The 19,383-nt window shown below is 33.1% G+C and overlaps 2 protein-coding genes across 4 annotated transcripts; one reads left to right on the top strand and one right to left on the bottom strand.

Annotated features, from left to right (window-relative positions):
* Positions 1-11,704: 11,704 nt before the first annotated feature.
* LOC115697323 (pentatricopeptide repeat-containing protein At3g09060) lies at positions 11,705-17,144 on the top strand. Of its 3 annotated transcripts, XM_061101794.1 has the most exons (5): positions 11,705-13,994; positions 14,360-14,497; positions 15,149-15,402; positions 16,438-16,556; positions 16,649-17,144. In XM_061101794.1, the coding sequence occupies exon 1, from the start codon at positions 11,861-11,863 to the stop codon at positions 13,934-13,936; it is 2,076 nt and encodes a 691-aa protein (XP_060957777.1). In that variant the 5' UTR covers positions 11,705-11,860; the 3' UTR covers positions 13,937-13,994; positions 14,360-14,497; positions 15,149-15,402; positions 16,438-16,556; positions 16,649-17,144. The 3 variants fall into 3 exon arrangements, with proteins under 3 accessions (XP_060957777.1, XP_060957778.1, XP_060957776.1); XM_061101795.1 differs by having other exon boundaries at positions 11,705-14,007; positions 14,360-15,402; XM_061101793.1 differs by lacking the exon at positions 16,649-17,144 and having other exon boundaries at positions 11,705-14,269; positions 15,149-16,626.
* Positions 15,989-17,396, bottom strand: LOC115697324 (uncharacterized). The gene is made up of 2 exons (XM_030624278.2): positions 16,932-17,396; positions 15,989-16,811 (listed from the first exon to the last, which is right to left on the bottom strand). Exons 1-2 carry the CDS (start codon positions 17,394-17,396, stop codon positions 16,368-16,370), a joined length of 909 nt encoding a protein of 302 aa, XP_030480138.2. The 3' UTR covers positions 15,989-16,367.
* Between the last annotated feature and the right edge of the window lie 1,987 nt (positions 17,397-19,383).

The following is a 19,383-nucleotide window of genomic DNA, read 5'->3' as shown; positions in this document are numbered from 1 at the left end:
GGAATTAGGATAATTTTGTTTTAAATAAGAATCCAACGATGCTCCGATTAGCGAGAGTCAAAGTAATCTTATTTATACAATCTTCTTGTTTCATATTGTAAAATACTAGTCTAAGGTGTCATCAATTGATGAACAGCTAGATGTTGCATATACAATATTTATCTTTCGAGATCTAACACTATTATGTTAGTCTAATGGTGAAAATCCATTAGGGATTTATCTCATTAGAAAAACAAACCAAGTTAGACGAACAATGAAGATTCGAAATTAAACTACAATTTAATAACAGAAAATAACATGGTTCAATACAAATTCATACACAATTCAGAAATTATGAAGCACATAGCAAGTAGGAATGACAAGTGAAAATACTAAAACATACAATCCTAAATAATTTCCAAGGTTTTCAACAAACTGATATCAGTGTCCCGTTTAGGCGAGAGTCAAAGCTACCATCCATTGAATATAACTGTCAGCTCATCTAAAATGATCAACATTCTAGCAACCTTCTATTCGATCAAGATTGGAATCCGTGTTGTCCCGTTTAGGCGAGAGTCAAGGCTATTCTATCTTATGAGCTTCCACCATTGTTTCATATTCTTGCAAGTCTTATACAGTCGCCACCATTAGGGTGATCAAAACTATATAAAAAACTTACAAGATTACTTATCTTTCGAGATTAAACGGTGCTAACTTGCTAATGAACGTTCCTCCATTAGGGAGGATTACTCACTAAAACAATAGCTATGTAAAACCAACAATGGAGATCGAATATCCTTATAATAATAAAGCTCATTATTTAAGGAAGGTTGTATTTTCTCCTAATATTTATTTTAATCAATTTATTTTAAAATTATAGATATTTATTTAATTAAAATTTCCAATTTAGAATAAAAAATTCTAAATATAAATTTTAATGTAATATTTATAAATTATACTTAGATGGATATGAAAATAACGTGAATTATTTACATCTTAGTAATAATTTCCATAAATATTTAGAAAATTATTCAATTTAAGTTGTTTCAAAATTAATTTAAATTAATTTACAACTTCAAATTTAATTTTCTATAAATATATATTGCATTTCAAAAAATGAACTGTATAAGAATACTACTATCGAAAGTGCTTTAAAATAAAATAAAATAAATCCTGGAAAATTACTCTAATTTTATGTTGGCCCAAAATTAATAAAAATTAATTTTCAACAAAAAAATCTAATTTTCCTATTTAATTAAATATCTAAGAAAAATTTCAAATATTTAAGTATCATGATTAAAAAATCAACTTAAATATTAATTTTCTATTTAATTAAATATCACTAGAAAAATACTTCAAGCAAAACAGATAATATCTATCTAGACTTTCATAGACTAATTAATTCAATTTCTAATTATAATATATTTTAGTTCATTTATTTTAATTAATCATTAAATGAAAAAGTCATTGATTTAAGTTGGTCCAAAATAAAATAAATAATTTTCAACTTTAATCTATTTTTCAAATAAAATTCGAAATTTCTACATTAAAGAAATGTAAATTCGAAATTTTGGGAAATGATTAATAAAATAAAAATAAAATATATTTTGAAAATTATTCAGCTTTAAGTTATTCTGAAATAAGATTCCAAACTTAAAAATAATTTTCAACTTTAATTAAATATTATGAAAATAACAATATTTAAGTATCATGATGAAAATCAACTTAGATATTGAATTTTTAATTTAGTTAAATGTATTAAATTCAATAAATAAATAATTAAGTATAAAGGAAACTTAATTATTAATTCTAGTTTAATACTAGGAAAGTATACTAAACTTAGATTGTACCAAAATTAATTAATAAGTAATTAATTTCACAATCAATGATATTTTCCTATTTAATATTAGAAATAATATTTAGTACTAGAAATAACTATCTAGAATATATATCATTAACTAAGTGTTTTTCTAAAATTAACTTTAAAATATTACATGAAAAATAAATTTCATATATTTTAAAAGTTAATTATGTTGCTAATTCAATTTTAATTAGGTTAGACTAATATAATTAACCTAATACAATTATTTAAATAAGGCAATTGGGCCTTCACAATTGGGGTAGTTCATGTGAGGGGGAGCTGGGTTCAGTATGTCGTACCCACTTCTATTGGCCCCAAACTCTCACACAAGGCCCAAAAGAGAGGAATTTAACCTTAAAATAAATAATTGTTATTCATTGAATAAGCCCATATCTAATTGGGCCTAAATAAATTTGCTAATGTCAAAATTTATTTTAGCAATCTAGTCCATTTACTTAGTAAAAACTTAAATGGGCTTCCTATATGCATCTAAGCCCAAAAGCAAGCATATAGGCTCACACAGGTCAAATGATTTGGATGGGCCCTATCATGTTACTAGGTTTACACAGATGAAAGAAGTACAAAATTTACCTGCTACAAATTATTTATAAGATCTATTGACAATTGGACTATGATTAAAATCAGATCATTGGATCTGTCAACAAGTTAATCATAGCAATTTAGATCAAATAAATAATAGGTTTGTTAAAAAAAAAGTTTTGAATAAACAATATAAATTAAACAAACATTGTCATGTAACAGATGTGAAATAAGATATTAATATAATCAAATTATTATTCTTAAACTAACCAACTTGATTCTGAAAATTTAGGGTTGTTAAAACAAACCCTAAAAATTTCAAAATAAAGGAAATTAATTTTAAAATATCTAGGTTTATTTGAATCAAATTAAATTAATTATAAAATAAGATCAATGATTTGAAAGGAAAAAATCTTCAATATCACTTTCAGATCTTATAATTTAATAAAATAAACCAATTTTAAAATAGATTTGGTTAGATAATTATTATTTTAAGAATAAAATAATAAATAAATAATAATTACCATAATTATATGTCAAAATATCTCAAATTAAGCAATATTCAAATCTCTACAAAAATATCTATGTTATTTAAATATTTAAGATATGATTTATAAATTTCCAATAAAGAAAAAAATGATATATATAGAAAAATATCATTTTTAAACTTATAATTTATAAATAATTAAATATTTAACAAAATAACAAATTTTGAATTTGAAAATATTATGGTAAGTATATCTATAAAAATATCTATGTTAATTTCAAATTTATTAATTATTTAATTTGTCATATAAGATAATTTTAATATAATATTTAAAAAAAAAGACAAAGTTATCTTTTAATTTAAAATATGTCTAATATCAAAATATCTAATCTTATAATTAAATAATAAATAAATATTAAACAAGTTAACAAATTTTTAAATCTGACCATAATAGGAAATATTTAAAATTGGAAATATTCCAAATTGGAAAAATCTAAAATTGAAAATATTTTGGGAAACAATCCCATAAAAAATTGGATTTTTGGGAAAAAACCCACAAAATTCGCAATTTGTAGGGGCTCCCAGGATAGCCTGCATGCAGCAGCCATGATTTACAATCTTCCAAAATTCATATCTTTCTCAATTTTTATCGGAATCGAGTTCCGTAAAAAACAAAATTGCTTAATTTTTCACAAGGAATCCAAATAAAATATTTCAAAAAAAAAAATATATTTTTTATGAAAAAATTTCGTACAACATTAACATTCATCACATAAGCACATAAACCAACATGAAACCATCCAAATCAACACAGAACATATAAAACATTGTTTTAATTAATATTACATGAAAGTAAATCATTACCATGGCTTTGATACCAGTTGTTGGAAATTATTTTACCAGGATCTAGATTTACTAACAAGTATGTTGAATTAACAACCTAATATGAATTCTAAAACAATGAAAATAAACACATATAAAGTTTAAGAAATCTTACAGTGGGTGCAGCGGAACATTATGACTCATTCCATTCAGATCTCTAGCCATTAACAACCTAATATGAATTCTAAAACAATGAAAATAAACACAATCAAGATCTGAATCTGGATCTTCTTTTCTCCTTCTTTGATGCTGATTTTCCATAGTCTTACATACTATGATTGAGGTACCACTTGATGTGTGTGGGCACTACTCATTCACTCAAGGGTTTCAAAATTTAGAGAGAAGAAAAGAGAGAGAGAGAGAGAGAGGCGTGTGGCTTTTCTCTGAAGGAAACAATGTGTGAAGTTGTGTGTTTCCTGAAGCCAACACTTTCTATTTATAGAATTCCTTCTAGGTTTAGGTTAGAATTGTATGACATTAAAATAATGAAAACTATAAATGGTAATTGCTATGCATAGTGGGCGGCCAAGCAAGGGATATTGGGTCTCACTTTGCAATTTTCCCATTTTGTTATTTTTCATTCCCATTTTCTCAAAAATGCTAATTTTCCAATTTAACCATTCAAATGCCAATTCTAATTATTTAATAACTTAAAAAAAATTATTAAATAATATTTCCATTTAATATATTTATTAATTTAGACATGTAAAGTCTCTTAATCAATAAATAAACCTAGAATCTCTTTTCTTTACAATTTCGCCCTTGCTTAGTGAAAATTCATAAAGTAGACATAGTCTAACTTTTAGAATTATAATTGATTAATTAAAATCAATTAACTGAGTCTTACAAGCAATATGGTCTCAACTAGTATGGGGACCATGGGTCTATATAGCCGAGCTTCCAGTAAGTCGAACCGAATTTACCAAGTAAATTGCCTAACTTATTAATTCCTCATTGAATCTACACTTAGAACTTGGAATTGCACTCTCAGTCATATAGAACGCTCTATATTGTTCCATGATATAGACACGTCATTAGTTATCCATTGTTATAACCCTAATGTGATCAATGATCCTCTATATAGATGATTTACACTGTAAAGGGATTAAATTACCGTAACACCCTACAATGTATTTTATCCTTAAAACACTTAACCCTGTATAAATGATATTTCAGCTAAGTGAAATGAGATCTCCACCATTTATTTTCGTTTGGTTAAGCTAGAAGGAAATCATCCTTTACTTTCTATTCGCCAGATAGAAGCTATAGATTCCATATTTATGTTAGTGCTCCCACTCAATTGCACTACCGTGTTCCCAAAATGTACGTATCACCCTGACCCAAAAGTAGGCTTAACTAACAAATCAAAGAACACGGATAACACTCTTGAGATTGAACCTAACCATATCAGGATTAAGATCATTTGATCTAGGATCAACATGTGATATTGAATTGAATAGATATTACGGTAAATTTTAATATATCTAATCAAAGTTCAATATCGGTCCCTTCCGACGTATACTCCATACATCCGATACTGGTAAACTTTGCCAATGTCCTGGAAAGGACATAACACTTTTCCAACGTGTAAGAATACCTATCGCTGATTATACCATGTCAGTCTAAATTCAATGTTCTGACAAATCAGGGAATAAACTTTTGAACATATAATTAAGATTATATTCCACTGTGCTGACAACACTATAATCTTTAACAAATTCAAATGTTCTGGACTTAAAAAGAATTCATACATTATATACATATAATCATGAAATAAATCATGCGAACCATGCAACATAAAATGTTATTTCTGATCTTTATTAATAAGTAAATCTGATTATATGAAATGAGTTTTATTTAGGGCAGAAAACCCAACAGCTATCATTAGCAAATAGAAGATGAGAGAGAGAAGGGGCTCCCCTAGAGATTTGAATGCCAGGAAAACTTCCATTAAGCTCCTATAAACGTATAGCAGCAGAAAGGCCCTCAACAACCAAGAGGAAAAGGTAAGGAGATAAATGATCTCCTTGTGGGATTCCACGGGTTGATTGAAAAGGGTCAGTGAGGGTACCATTGAGGGATAAACGATAAGTGACAGTGGAAAGACATTTCATGATAAGAGAGGTAAAGGAGGGAGGAAAACCGACATGAGTGAGCAGGTGATGGATGAATTGCCATTCGACTCTATCGAAAGCCTTTTCCATGTCAAGCTTAATAGAAGCCCAAACAATCTTACCCGAACGTCTTGAGTGAATGGCATGAATGAGCTCATTTGCTATTAGAATGTTATCAGTGATTTGACGGCCTTTGAGAAAGGCACTTTGGTTGGTGCTAATCATCGAGTGAAGAACACTTTTAATACGATTAGCAAGAACCTTAGAGATGCACTTGTACAGAGTATTACAAAGACTTATAGGTCTGAAATCACGGAAATTTTGGGGTTTTTTCTTTTTAGGTATGAGAACTAGAATCGTATCATTGATCAAAGAAATGTCTCCCTGATGATTGAGGATGTGAAGCATAGCACGACAGAGATCCTGACCAAAGATAGACCAATTTTTCTGGTAAAAAAGAGGGTTTAATCCATCAGGTTTAGGCGCCTTGTCACCCGAAAGGCCGAACAAGGCCTGCTTGATCTCAGCCTCAGTGAAGTTTCCTTCGAGGTAAGCTGATTGCTCAGGAGAGATTCTGGTAGAAATCCCTTGGAGAATAGAATTGATAGCCATATCGCAGACTCCTTGAGAACTGAAAATAGTAGTATAAAAATTAAGGAATTGGGAGACAATGGTAGGAGTATCACGAGAAATTGACCCATCAGGGAGGGCAATATGGCGAATGTAGTTATTCTTCCTACGGATGGAAGCTCTCCGATGAAAAAATTTTGTGTTCTTGTCACCAGCATGAAGCCAGTGGACTCTAGCACGTTGCTTCCAATAAACTTCATCCTTATGGAGTAGCCCATCTAACTCAGATTGGAGATGAGCAGCATGAGTTAAGGATTAGGGCGAAGGCTGGTTATCATTCAAGAGTCGATGAAGCTCAACTTGAGTTCGAGAATTTGGAGTTGGAGGGGGTACTGGGTTTTACTCCAAGTCTTAATATCTGAGAGACAGATGGACTGCCTATCCAGAAAATGTTGAAGGGGAGATGAAGTCCAGGTAGTTGAACTGGTCCAAGACGATTGAACAAGGGAGATAAAAGAAGGGTCAGTGAGCCAATGATTTTCCATATGAAAGCGTGATGACTTACAATTATGTGAACTGGGATCATCAAACTTAACTTTAAGGGCTCTATGGTCAGAGCCATAGAAACCCAAATGGAAGAGAGTAGCTTGAGGGAAAAGATTTTGCCAAAGTTGATTAAAAGTACACTAGTCCAGCCGCTCTAAATTTTGCCATGTCTCTAAGTAAACTTAGGACTAGAATGATGAAGAGGGGTGTGGTTAAATTTATCCAGGAACGAGTGAAAAAAATGCATTGCATGGGGGGGGGGGGAGGAGAATTAGTCGAATTCCTATCACTAACATAAAGATAATCATTAAAATCACCAATAACTAACCAAGGCAAAAGAGGAGCGGTGTCAAATAACTGATTAAGAAGAGTCCAAGTAACAACTTTTTGATCAACATAAGGAGAACCGTAATAACCAGAAAAGTGCCAATTCATATCAGTAAAATTATTTATAATACAGTCTATGTGATTAAGGGAGTAAGAAATGACAGTAACATCAATACAGTTTTTCCAAAAAATTAAAAGCCCTCCCCCTAAACCCTGCCTAGGCACTTCTAAAACATTATCAAAATGAAGTTTGTGCTTGAGGTGCATTCCACGTCTTGAAGGCAGCTTAGTCTCCATGACGAACAACAACAGGGACTGGTGTTGCTTGACAAGCAGGGAGAGATTACGGAATGCTCGAGGACTCCCTAAACCTCGAGCATTCCAACTGCAAAGACTCATTTTTCTCGACGGGGCCGCGTAGCGGCACCCGCCGTTGGCTCATCATCGGACATTGTAGGAACCACAGCTTCATCAGGAACAACTGCCCTTGCTCTCTTCAGCATACTTCGAACAGAATCTCTAACTTGGGCAGTTTGACGCGTTAAGGGCCGCCTGGTTCCATAGGAAATGGCTGGGGAAGATGTGGTGTGTGGTTCACTGATAACCACACCATTGCTTCCACGGCTATGGGGAGGAAGGCTGGGAGGAGACACAACAATTGCTTTTCCTTTGTCGACATGGGTTGTTACGGAATCAGTCATAATTAGTGGGGAAATGGAAATGTGTGCTACAGGTGAAGGCATATATATCGAAGGCTGAGTGAAAGTGACCGAAGAAGCAGCAGGATGAGAAGCTGGATACGAAGCAGGGGAATCCACACGAAGGAATTGGTCAACGGCTTGTTGTAAACTTTGATCATCAATCCGGGTGCGTATGCAAGGAAAGTACTCCTCATAAGGGATAGAGTTAGAAATTTCAAACGGGTTCCTTTTATGTTGAGCAGATGTTGAGGCGCGAAGAGAATCCTTATACTCCAAAGTGGGAGGAACGGGAAAGTTATCGCAGCGCAGAAGGTACTTGGTACACTTGTTGTAGGTGTGGTCAACAAAACCACAAAAGTAGCAGAAATTGGGGAGGCTTTCGTATTGAAAGCTGATCCATTTAGGTTCAGGAATACCACGGAAATGTATGGTCATACCCCGGCGTAAAGGCTTAGTGATGTCGAATAAGACACGAAGACGGAGATAAGGACCAAAGCTCTCCAGCAAAGAAAGTGGAAATATTTCAATAAGTTCTCCGATCTCGTCAGCAATGAATTGCGCCAATTGAGGGCTTTTTCGACCAAACGGAATCCTATGGGCCTGGATCCAAAAGGGAACATACCGAACAAAATCGAGAGTTGGAGTAATGGACACAGCAGGATGGGTAAAAACCATGAGGAACTTATCAAAGTGCCATGGTTGTTCCTCAAGAACACGACGACGGTCTCCGTCACATTGAAAAGAGGCCAGGAATAATCCAGAGTGGTATTCAGAAATTTGGACTGGGAATCTAAGAATCCAAGCTTCAGACATAGCTTTCTCAATCCAAGAAGGTTTGGCAGACTTGGGGGACAACAATTTAAAGAACAAACATAAAGAGTTGGACTAATTGGGGGAATGGATGGAAATGTGATCGAAATCGTGAACAAGACTCTCTTCATCATCAAGAGCGGTAAAAGGAGTAGGGGTTCGAGAAGAGGACGCCATTAAAACCAGAAACGAAGGGATGACAGATTTGGTAGAAGAAGGAGAAAATGATGGTGGGGGAAGACATTGCAAGCAGGTATTTAAATACACAATAAAGGAAGCAAACGATAGAAGAAGATACCTGGAGAAGAAAGGGCGCCTCGAAGAGAGAAACGGTCTCTGAACCACCTCTTCAAAACCTGCATAGACTGTCTGGATTCGGAGAAGATATGCAATGATGAGCTTTGGGTTTAAGCTGAAGAGATACCAATTGACGGTTGGTTTATCTCTGGAAATTCGACCTGGGAAGAGAAATAGATAGATAGTTTGCAGGAACATTAATTGTGAAAAAGATGGAGCCGCCAAAATTAAATGAAGGTGTGAGGAGAAAGGGTATTAAAAACTGTTTGAGCTTGAGAAATTAGGGGAAGTTTCATAATGATTAGGGTGACGTCTGGGATAATAAATGCGAAAGTTAGGGAAAGGGTAATTAATTGCGACAACTTGATCTAAAGAGGAGGAAGCAGAAACCAAATGAGAATGGAAAGGCATCAAACAAAACCTTGCTGAGACTAAACCAGACCAGAGCCTGTAGGAAGGTTCAAGAAGAAGAAAATTTTCTACCATGTGCATTTTTTTTTGTTTTTCAATTTAGTTATGCTATTTTACATAACTTTTTTTCAAATATTTTCTTTTCTTTTTAGATTGTTTTTTTTCCTTTTAATTGCTAGCTCAACTAGCTGCTTATTATTTACCTTTCAATAGTGATATATGTATATATATTCAAATCTTAATGTTATCATCTAAGGAGTAATTAGATATCTATATAGGCTATACTTAATATAGTGGTTTACCAAAGTAACTTGTTACTATCTTAGGAGTGACCAGTTACCTATATTATAAGATAAGGAAATTATACTTACTATGAGATTTTAAAAGCTCTTATGATAAATATGACACATTTAAGTTTGACCAATCTATATGGTATTTTTTGTTTTTAGGTTTTTTTTTTTTTTTTTTTTTTTTTTTTTATATGGTATTTGATATGCCATATATATGTAATTAGGTTTTTAAATCCCATATTTAATGTTTTTATTTGTTTAGGAAGTTTTATTTGTCATTGATATTAGAAAAGTTACCGAAGTTTGCTGCCGGTGCCGAAAAAGTCACCGGAGTAGCGGTTGGTGCTGAAAAAGTCGTCGGAGTTGCTGCCCGCGCCGGAAAAATCGTCGGAATTGGCAGTCGCCGAAAAAATCACTAAAAAAATCACCAAGAAATCGATTTCTAAGAAATCGATTTCTTGGTGATTTTTCCGTTGACAATGCCAATTCTTACGATTATTCTGACGCTAGCAGCTACTCCGGCGATATTTTCGGCACCGACAACAAACTTCAGAAAAGTCATCAAAATTGGCATATTCGCCAGAAAAATTACCAAGAAACTGGTTTCTGGTTTCTTGATGAAGAAACCAGTTTTTTGGTGATTTTTCCGGTGATTTTTCTGACAACAATTGTAATTCTGACAACTTTTCTAGCGTTGGTAGAACCTCTGACGATTAATACACCAGCAGCTATTCCGGTGACTTTTTCAGTACCGACAGTAAACTCTGGGAAATTCGTCGGAATTGGCATTGTCGCCGGAAAAATTACCGAAAAAATCACCAAGAAATTGGTTGTTTTTTTCTTCATCAAGGAACAATTTCTTGGTAATTTTTTTTTGTATTTTTTTTCTTTATTTGGTTGATGGATGAAACTGGTTTTAATTATTTTCAGTGTATATCATTTTTGTTTCTTGATGGAAAAACCACTTTTTTGGTGTGATTTTGTTGGAGACAATACCAATTCTGACGACTTTTTTGACGCCGGTAATAACTCTGGCGATTTTTTCCGACAACGACAACTACTCCAGCGACTTTTCTGGCACCGACATCAAACTCCAAAATAGTCGTCGGACTTGGCATTGTCACCGGTAAAATTACCGAAAAAATTACCAAGAAACCGGTTTCTTCATCAAGAAACTAGTTTCTTGGTGACTTTACTAGCGACAATGCTAATTCTGACGACTTTTTCAGCGCCGACTCTACTTTTTATGCCATATTTATCATAACCTTAATAATTTTTCTCATATTTTTGAAAATAGCCCTATAAGATAAGCTATCAGGGCCGACTCTGACTATTACTATTAGAGGGCCCAATATTTTTTTTTTGTGTTGTATCTAAAGATAGGTTGGAGTATTTTTGACGTATTTTGTAAAATTTCACAAAATTGTCATTTTTTTTCGTTATTTTATATATGATATAAAATAATAAATAAGTGGATGTACTATTATATTATCTAAAAAAAATCCTAAAAATATATTGCGAGGTGATATAAATGTATTTATATATTATGTGGTATGATTTATCATTTAAGAAGCAATAGTGGTAGTTTTCAAAAAGACCTTACAAAACCTTTTTGGTCTGAGCTTAATTTTTTATTTTTTTTCGTGGATTTTTTTTTCAAAATACTGTATATTGTGTTAAGTATTTACTATTATTTCACTGTTACTTTTTTTAGTTTTTCCACTATTTTTTAATTGTTCTGTTTTGTTGTTTTATTATTTTATAAAAAATAGTATTTTTGAAAAAAGTTCAATTTGACAGTATTTTTGTAAGAACTAATCCAAATTCTAATATTTTTGTAAATTCTCCTTTTTGGTTTGGGCCAGGCCCATAAATGAGTCGGCCCAAATATAAATACGGTAATGGTGCTAAGAGCAAAGATTACAGTTGCCGCCGGAAGAGAAAATGGCCGTTGTGTTTGGCTGAGCTTCAGCTAAAACCATGGTGTAAACTGTAAACGATGAGAGGAAGTAGAAGCCCTAGAACTTCAACTTCACTTCTCTGCCATGGTGGAGTTCCCCAAATATATCTCTCCTAAGCAACTTCTGAAACTACTCAAAGCCGAAAAGAATCCTCACACAGCACTCGCACTCTTCTACTCAGCGAGTCGCGACCCGAGTTTCGCTCACTCCTCCACCATCTTCCACCACGTCCTCCGCCGTTTGGTTGACCCGAGGCTCGTCAGTCACGTGGGTCGGGTCGTTGAACTGATTAAAACCCAGAAATGCAAGTGCCCTGAAGATGTTGCATTGACAGTGATTAAGGCCTATGCTAAAAGCTCCATGGCTGATCAAGCAGTGGATGTGTTTCAGCGAATGGAGGAGATATTTGGGTGTCAACCTGAAATAAGGTCGTATAACTCTTTGCTTAATGCTTTCGTCGAGTCAAACGATTGGGATCGAGCTGAGTCGTTTTTTTCGTCGTTTGAGGCACATGGGGTAACTCCTGATTTACGAACTTATAATATTTTAGTTAAAATTTCTTGTAAGAAACGGCAGTTTGAGAAGGCTAAGATGTTGTTGAATTGGTTGTGGGATAATGGTTTCGAACCCGATGTGTTCAGCTATGGTACTTTGATCAATGCCCTTGCGAAAAATGGGAACTTGCATGATGCTTTGGAGGTGTTTGATGAAATGTCTCAAAGAGAGGTTGACCCTGATGTTATGTGTTATAATATTTTGATTCATGGGTTGTTTAGAAAAGGTGACTATGAGAAGGCTAATGAGATTTGGGAGAGGTTGTTGGAAGCGTCTACAGTTTATCCAAATGCAGCTACTTATAATGTTATGATTAATGGTTTGTGCAAATGTGGGAAGTTCAATGAGAGTTTCGAAATATGGAATAGGATGAAGAAGAACGAGAGGGAGCAGGACTTGTTTACTTACAGTTCAATGATTCATGGGTTGTGCGAAGCTCATTATGTAGATGGTGCTGAGAAAGTTTACAAAGAGATGGTTGAGAGTGGTGTGTTGCCTGATGTTGTGACCAATAATGCAATGCTCAACGGGTTTTGTCGAGCGGGAAGGATTAAAGAGTGCTTTGAGTTGTGGGAGGTTATGGGTAGGAGTGGTTGTCGAAATGTTGTGAGTTATAACATATTACTCAAAGGATTGTTTGAGAATGGAAATGTGGAAGAAGCTATTTTAATTTGGGAACATTTGCTTGAGAAGGGTCGTGTCCCAGATTCCACAACTTATGGTGTATTAGTTCATGGATTATGTAGTAATGGATACTTGGACAAGGCTTTATGTATATTGAAAGAGGCAGAAGAAAGGGGACGTGATCTAGACATGTTTGCATATTCCTCATTGATAAACGGGCTGTGCAAACAAAGAAGATTGGATGAAGCAGCCATAGTTGTTGATCAAATAGGTCAACGTGGCTATAAAGTGAACTCTTATGTGTGTAATTCATTGATTGGTGGATTTGTCCGAGCATCCAAACTCGAAGCTGCAATTTGCTTTTTCCAAGAAATGAGCAACAAGGGTTGCTCTCCTACAGTTGTCTCATACAATATTCTCATAAATGGTTTGTGCAAAGCAGAAAGATTTAGTGATGCATACAATTTCGTTAAGGAAATGCTTGTAAAGGGGTGGGAGCCAGATATGGTCACGTATAGCTTGTTGATGGATGGCCTTTGTCAGGGCCGAAAAATTGATATGGCTCTCAACTTGTGGCAGCAAGTTCGCGACAAAGGTTTGAAGCCTGATCTAACTATGCACAACATTATAATTCATGGTCTTTGCTCTGCGGGCAAGGTGGAAAATGCTCTGGAACTCTATTTTCAGATGAGGCAGGGTGACTGCATTCCAAATCTTGTGACACACAACACCCTCATGGAGGGTTTTTTCAAAGCCAGAGATTGTAATAAGGCATCAGGGATATGGGCTCGCATTTTAAAACACGGGCTGCAGCCAGATATTATATCATATAATATTACTTTCAAGGGGCTTTGCTCTTGCAATAGACTATCAGATGCTATTATATATTTGGAAGATGCTTTGAGTCATGGCATTCTTCCTACTGCCATAACATGGAACATTCTTGTCAGAGCGGTACTCAACAGTGGGGATATGACTTAATCCTAGAACTATCATGGATGATCTGCTGTTTTGAATGCATTCATGCAGAAAAGATAACGTAGGTGTTATAGGTATAATTTATTATTCCATTCATATCTTACATTTGTAAATTTACACATACTTCATATAGGAGCGGAATATAACCAGCGTTTTATATCATTAGAGAAGTTGTTGCTTTAGCTTTAATGGTGATAAAATTTGGCCAGCAATTGTATACATCTTTTTAGCTTCTGTCAATAGTTTTAATGCTGGAAGAACTGTTGCTTTTGTTACGAGTAATGTCTCACAAGTTAAGATGAAGAACATAAAATTGTCTTCTTATACTCGATAAAGGTATTATCTTAGCTTATTGTTGTTCCCTGTGTTTTCTCTTTATATTGTTTTGTGTTGGTTTGTAATCATTGCAAATTTATCCTGGTGCAGATTGGAACCTTGAACACGAAGAAATATTGGGGTTGAACATTCTGTCCTCCGGAATCAAGACTACCAACCTGACAAAAAAAAAAAAAAGAATCACTTGTTGGGTAACCTGAATACCAATTTCAAATTATTATTGGCCAGGTAATTCAATTCTTAGCTGTTACATTTTTGTGGAGCACGCCCGGAAAACCCGCAAGTTGAAATTTTATGTATTTGTGAGTCCAATAAAAAAAGATAAGCTATTGGATGTCCTTTTTCTTTTGAGATGCCAATGCAAGGGTGAAAAAAAATTATGATGTTTTTTCTTTTTGATATTCAAAAGTATTATCCTTTTAGCTTTAGTCATGTCAGCTTTATTTGGCAGATTTATTTACATAGATTATATATTGTAAATTTAAATAATTTAAAAATTTATCTGCATCCATCAAGAAATTTGGACAAGCATCAGATAGCTACTATAAGTTACAATGATTTTGGTGATTTCAGTCATATCGCCATGATCAGCTATATTGATGATGCAAAAGCAAAGGGTCTTGATATATAGGCCTAAGTAATGAGTTTTTACTTGGGTTTATTAGTCATGCTATATTCCTCTGAATTGTTGGGGCTAAAACTTACACTTATCCATAGTTGTATTAGCTTAGACTTCTCACTACCAAATGATAATAGCTTCATGTTTTATACTTTTGATAATCAATACAGGTAACAGCTTTTCTTACTGTTGTTTCATTTGTTTTCTCTATATATTGTTTCCTGGTGTTCTGTAATAATTGCGAAATTCTCCTGGTGCAGTTCGGATTCTTGTTCTTTCTAGACAAATATATGAAGCACTCCTGGAAAGCGTTTGTTGGGTAACCTGAATGCCAACTTTGAATTATTAGTGGCATAGTAAATTCAATTCTGGGCCATTTACATTTTTGTGGAGCACTCCTGGAAAACCTGGCAATAGCATTGTTTGGCAGTAGAAAACTATAAATATTTGTGAGTCATAAAAGAAAAAGCAAAACTATTGGATGTGCTTTTTCTGCTGAAATGCCAATGCAATGGTGAGATACTTTAATATTGCATCTTTTTTCCTTTTTCTCTTTTGTGCTTTTTGCTTTTTTTTGCCTCATTCTAATAACTTTCTAGATGTATCATCCTTTTGATTTTAGTCTTGTTAGCTTGACTAGGCAGATTTGTTACATAGATTATGCTTTGTAAATTCAAAGAATGTAATGATATATCTGCATCTATCAACAGTTATATTAGTTTGATAACTTTAACAACTATATCAGGATCCATTGATCTAGAAATATGGACAAGCATCGGATGACTGCTAACTTTAATGGTTTTGGTGATTTTCAGTCATATCACCATGATCAGCTACTAAGATGATGCAAAAGCAAAATAGCTTGATATATTATGCCTAAGTAATGAGTTTTTTACTTGGGTTTATTGGTCATGCTACATTCCTCCTAACTGTTGCGGTCAAAACTTATAAACACTGCTCCATTAGGGATGTACGGACGTAACTTTTTATTTATTTATTTTATATTTTGTTGGTCCTGACAATAAATTGTGCTCATAGATGGCCTAACTATCATTTTCATTGGAAGCTTGTTAGCAATAATATGCAGATTTGTTTACATATTTTATGTTTCTTCAATACAAAAGAATATAGGTGCATTCATTGACTGTCAAAGCTATATTTACATAGTTCATGCAGGAGAGATGAATATATGACTATAGATGCATTCATATGGACTGTTCAAGCTATCTTAATTTGATAGCTTTACAGTGATCACATAGAGAAATTTGGACAAGCATCAAATGGAACTAATTTACAAAGGTTTATGGTGATTTCAGTCATATCACCATGACCAGCTATTTTGATGATGCAAAAGCAAAGTGTCTTGATATATCAAGCCCAAGTCATTAGTTCTTACTTGGGTCTATTAATCATGCTATATTCCTCCGACCACAATTTGGGGGGGCTTAAACTTAAAATTTCTGTTTTGGGATGTTACAGTTACTTTTTCTTTTCCTCCGACTTAGTTTTTCCTGTTTTATTTGTATCTGACAATATACTCTGCTCATAGATGACTTGTGAAATCAAACCTGCTAAAATAGCCGCAAGAACTGCGGCTTTTCGCCAATCAGACGAAGTAGAGATGATAGAATCAGCAATTGCAATGCCTACCAACCCAATCAAACCGAGGTAAATGTTTCTCCTAATCTTTGACTCAGCACTTTGTTTCGTAACCTGTTTAATCTTTCTCATTTCCTCCTTAGCTTCCACTTTCTGTTCAGGTGTCCTCTCCCTCAGGTTCTTAAAGAACAATCCTTCATTTCGGTCTTCTTCTATCTGACCTTCAAGCGCTGCTAACTCGTTTTCACTCTCTTCAATCTCCAGTCTGTTCTGCTCTGCAGACTCCTCAAACTCCTGCATTTTGCCCTTGATATTCTCCATTATCTGCTTATCCACAATGATCAAACAAAAGGGTTGTCACTAAAAAAATATTGCATGAAACCAAGTTCTTATCATTTTGATACATTGCATGGACAAATAGGAACGTAATGCAGTGGTGCTGACCCTATCACCAGCTTCGTCGATTTCTTTCAAAGCTTCTTCTCCAACCTTGCCAAATTCAGCTTCAGCTTCTTCTGCAAACTGTGTTAGATATGATGATTTTTCGTCTAAGTACTCGGTAACTCGGACTTTCTGAGTTTGAAGTTGGGCTATGCGGGCAAGAAGCTCTTGCTTCTGAGGATCCCCTTTAGGTGAGGGATCTTCGGAGTCAGAATCAGTGGACTTGCTGAGGCAAAGGGTTGAAATATTTTTGTTGTTGGACAATCTGGCTGTGTTAAAAGAATTGAGTTTTGAGGCTGTGAATGGAGTTCGAATGGCTTTGAGTGCAATCATATTTAATTTTCTTGTTTTCAAAAAAAGAGGAAGGTGGTTTGAAAAGCCAAGATAGAACAGAAAAAAAAAAATAGAAATAAAATAAAAAGAGGAGACATTTTCTATGGAAAGTATAAGTTCATTCCAGCCTCTCATTTGTTGGCATTATCCATGTTTTTTTTGTCCATATCTAACGAGTTGCACCATGTTTGTTTCCTTCCTCTCTCTAATGATTTATTATGCATTTGAATTTAATTATTGTTTTATTTTAGATTTAAGGGTAAATAGTAAATATTATTTTGAACTTGTGTTTTATAAACATTACTAATTGGATTATCTATTTTGTTAAATGAGAAAATATTCTGTGTTTTTTAAAATTGTACAAATAGGATCTTAAACTGATTTTTTGTCAAAATAAAAGGGAAATTTACATGGTATACTAACTTTTGTCATTTTTTTACTAAAATACTGCCAGACGGTATTTTTTATTTTTTTACTGTATTTTTTTATAAGTTTCATACTGCAGTATACTGTATTAAATTTTCACTGGTGTTCTACTGTTGTTTAGAGTTGTTCTGTTTTGTGTTTTACTATATTTTATAAAAACACAGTATTTTTGAAAACTTTTTCGTGTGACAGTATTTTTGTAAAAGGTAACCCAAATTCTAATATTTTTGTAAGTTTTCCAAATAAAACTTAATAATAATCCAAATTAAATTTTTTATATCTGGTCGTGTTAAAGATTGTCTTATAGTTGATTATATTAAAAAATAAAATTATTGAAAATTGAACTTAAGGTTTTATTTTTATTATTTTGGAAAATATAAGTTTATTTTCTTATTTAACAAAATAGAGGGTTCAATTAATAATTTTTGCAAAACACAAGATCTAATCCAAATAGTATTTACCTTAGATTTAATTAACAAAATAATTTGTTTTTTCACCTGGATTAATTTGATATGAATTTATTTATTGTTTTATGTAAGTGGCTTATTTTTTTGATTTTGTAAGTGATGTAACTAGTTTTGTTTTGTATGACTAATGTAGGTAGTTTTTTTTTTTTTTTTTTTTTTTTTTTTTTTTTTTAGGATGAATATGTAAGACTAGTATAATTAGTTTTGATTTTGTAATGTAAGTATGATTATCTTTGATTTTGTAAGACTAGTATAGTTAGTTTTTGGTTTTATAAAACTAGTATATGACTAGTTTTCATTTTGAAAAGTCAGTTTGGTCTAATAATATTAATAACACACTAGGAGCTCGTTTGGAACGTTGTATTAGATTGTATTGTATTGTATTATATTGAATTGGATTATATACCATATTTTTATATAATACTATGTTAAACTTTAATTTATACTAAAATATTATATATTTAGGTGTCCATAAAAGTTAATACCACATATAGTTTTACATAAAAATATTGCATAAAATACAATTTAATACAATACAATACAATACAATACAATACGACCTAATACGTCGTTCCAAACGAGCTCTAAATGTATTGTAATTACCTTCAGTAATAGAGATGAGAATAAATAACTATTAGTCTTTACATTAAAGAATTATATGTGACTATTTATATAAAATTTTATATTTTATTAAATAGTTATATATTACTTTTTTTTTTTTTTTTTATTTTATAGGTGTTTGTTGTAATTCCAACAGAAATAATTTTGAGGATTCAATCATAAACCTGCAATAATCTCAACACTTGAACAATAATAATGAACATAAACCAATTAATCAACACAATGAATCAAACCCGAAATCAAACAAAGAACAACACAAGATTTTATCCTGGTTCCGGTCCTAGAGATCAACATGATTCCTGACCATACTCCAGCTGAGAAACATCACCAATTCTTCATTAATATGTGAATAAGAGAGCAGCAATACAATTACAATAACCAGAGCAATTATAGCTCAGATGGCACTCGACACACACCAAAGAAAACAGTCACAGTTTTCTCTCTATCAACCCGAGTACACCCCTTGTTCTTGACCCTCTTCAAGAACAGAACTCTCAGCTTAGAACCCTAAGCAACCCTCTCTAATCCTCTCTCTTATTCTCTCTTTTTACCTTCTGTTCTCTCTTTTAAAATGAAAAGACTAGACTTATATATAGGCCCCAACTAAC

Source organism: Cannabis sativa, chromosome 7, assembly GCF_029168945.1.
Source record: "Cannabis sativa cultivar Pink pepper isolate KNU-18-1 chromosome 7, ASM2916894v1, whole genome shotgun sequence".
Lineage (NCBI taxonomy): Eukaryota > Viridiplantae > Streptophyta > Magnoliopsida > Rosales > Cannabaceae > Cannabis > Cannabis sativa.
This window is presented reverse-complemented; position numbering and strand designations above follow the sequence as displayed.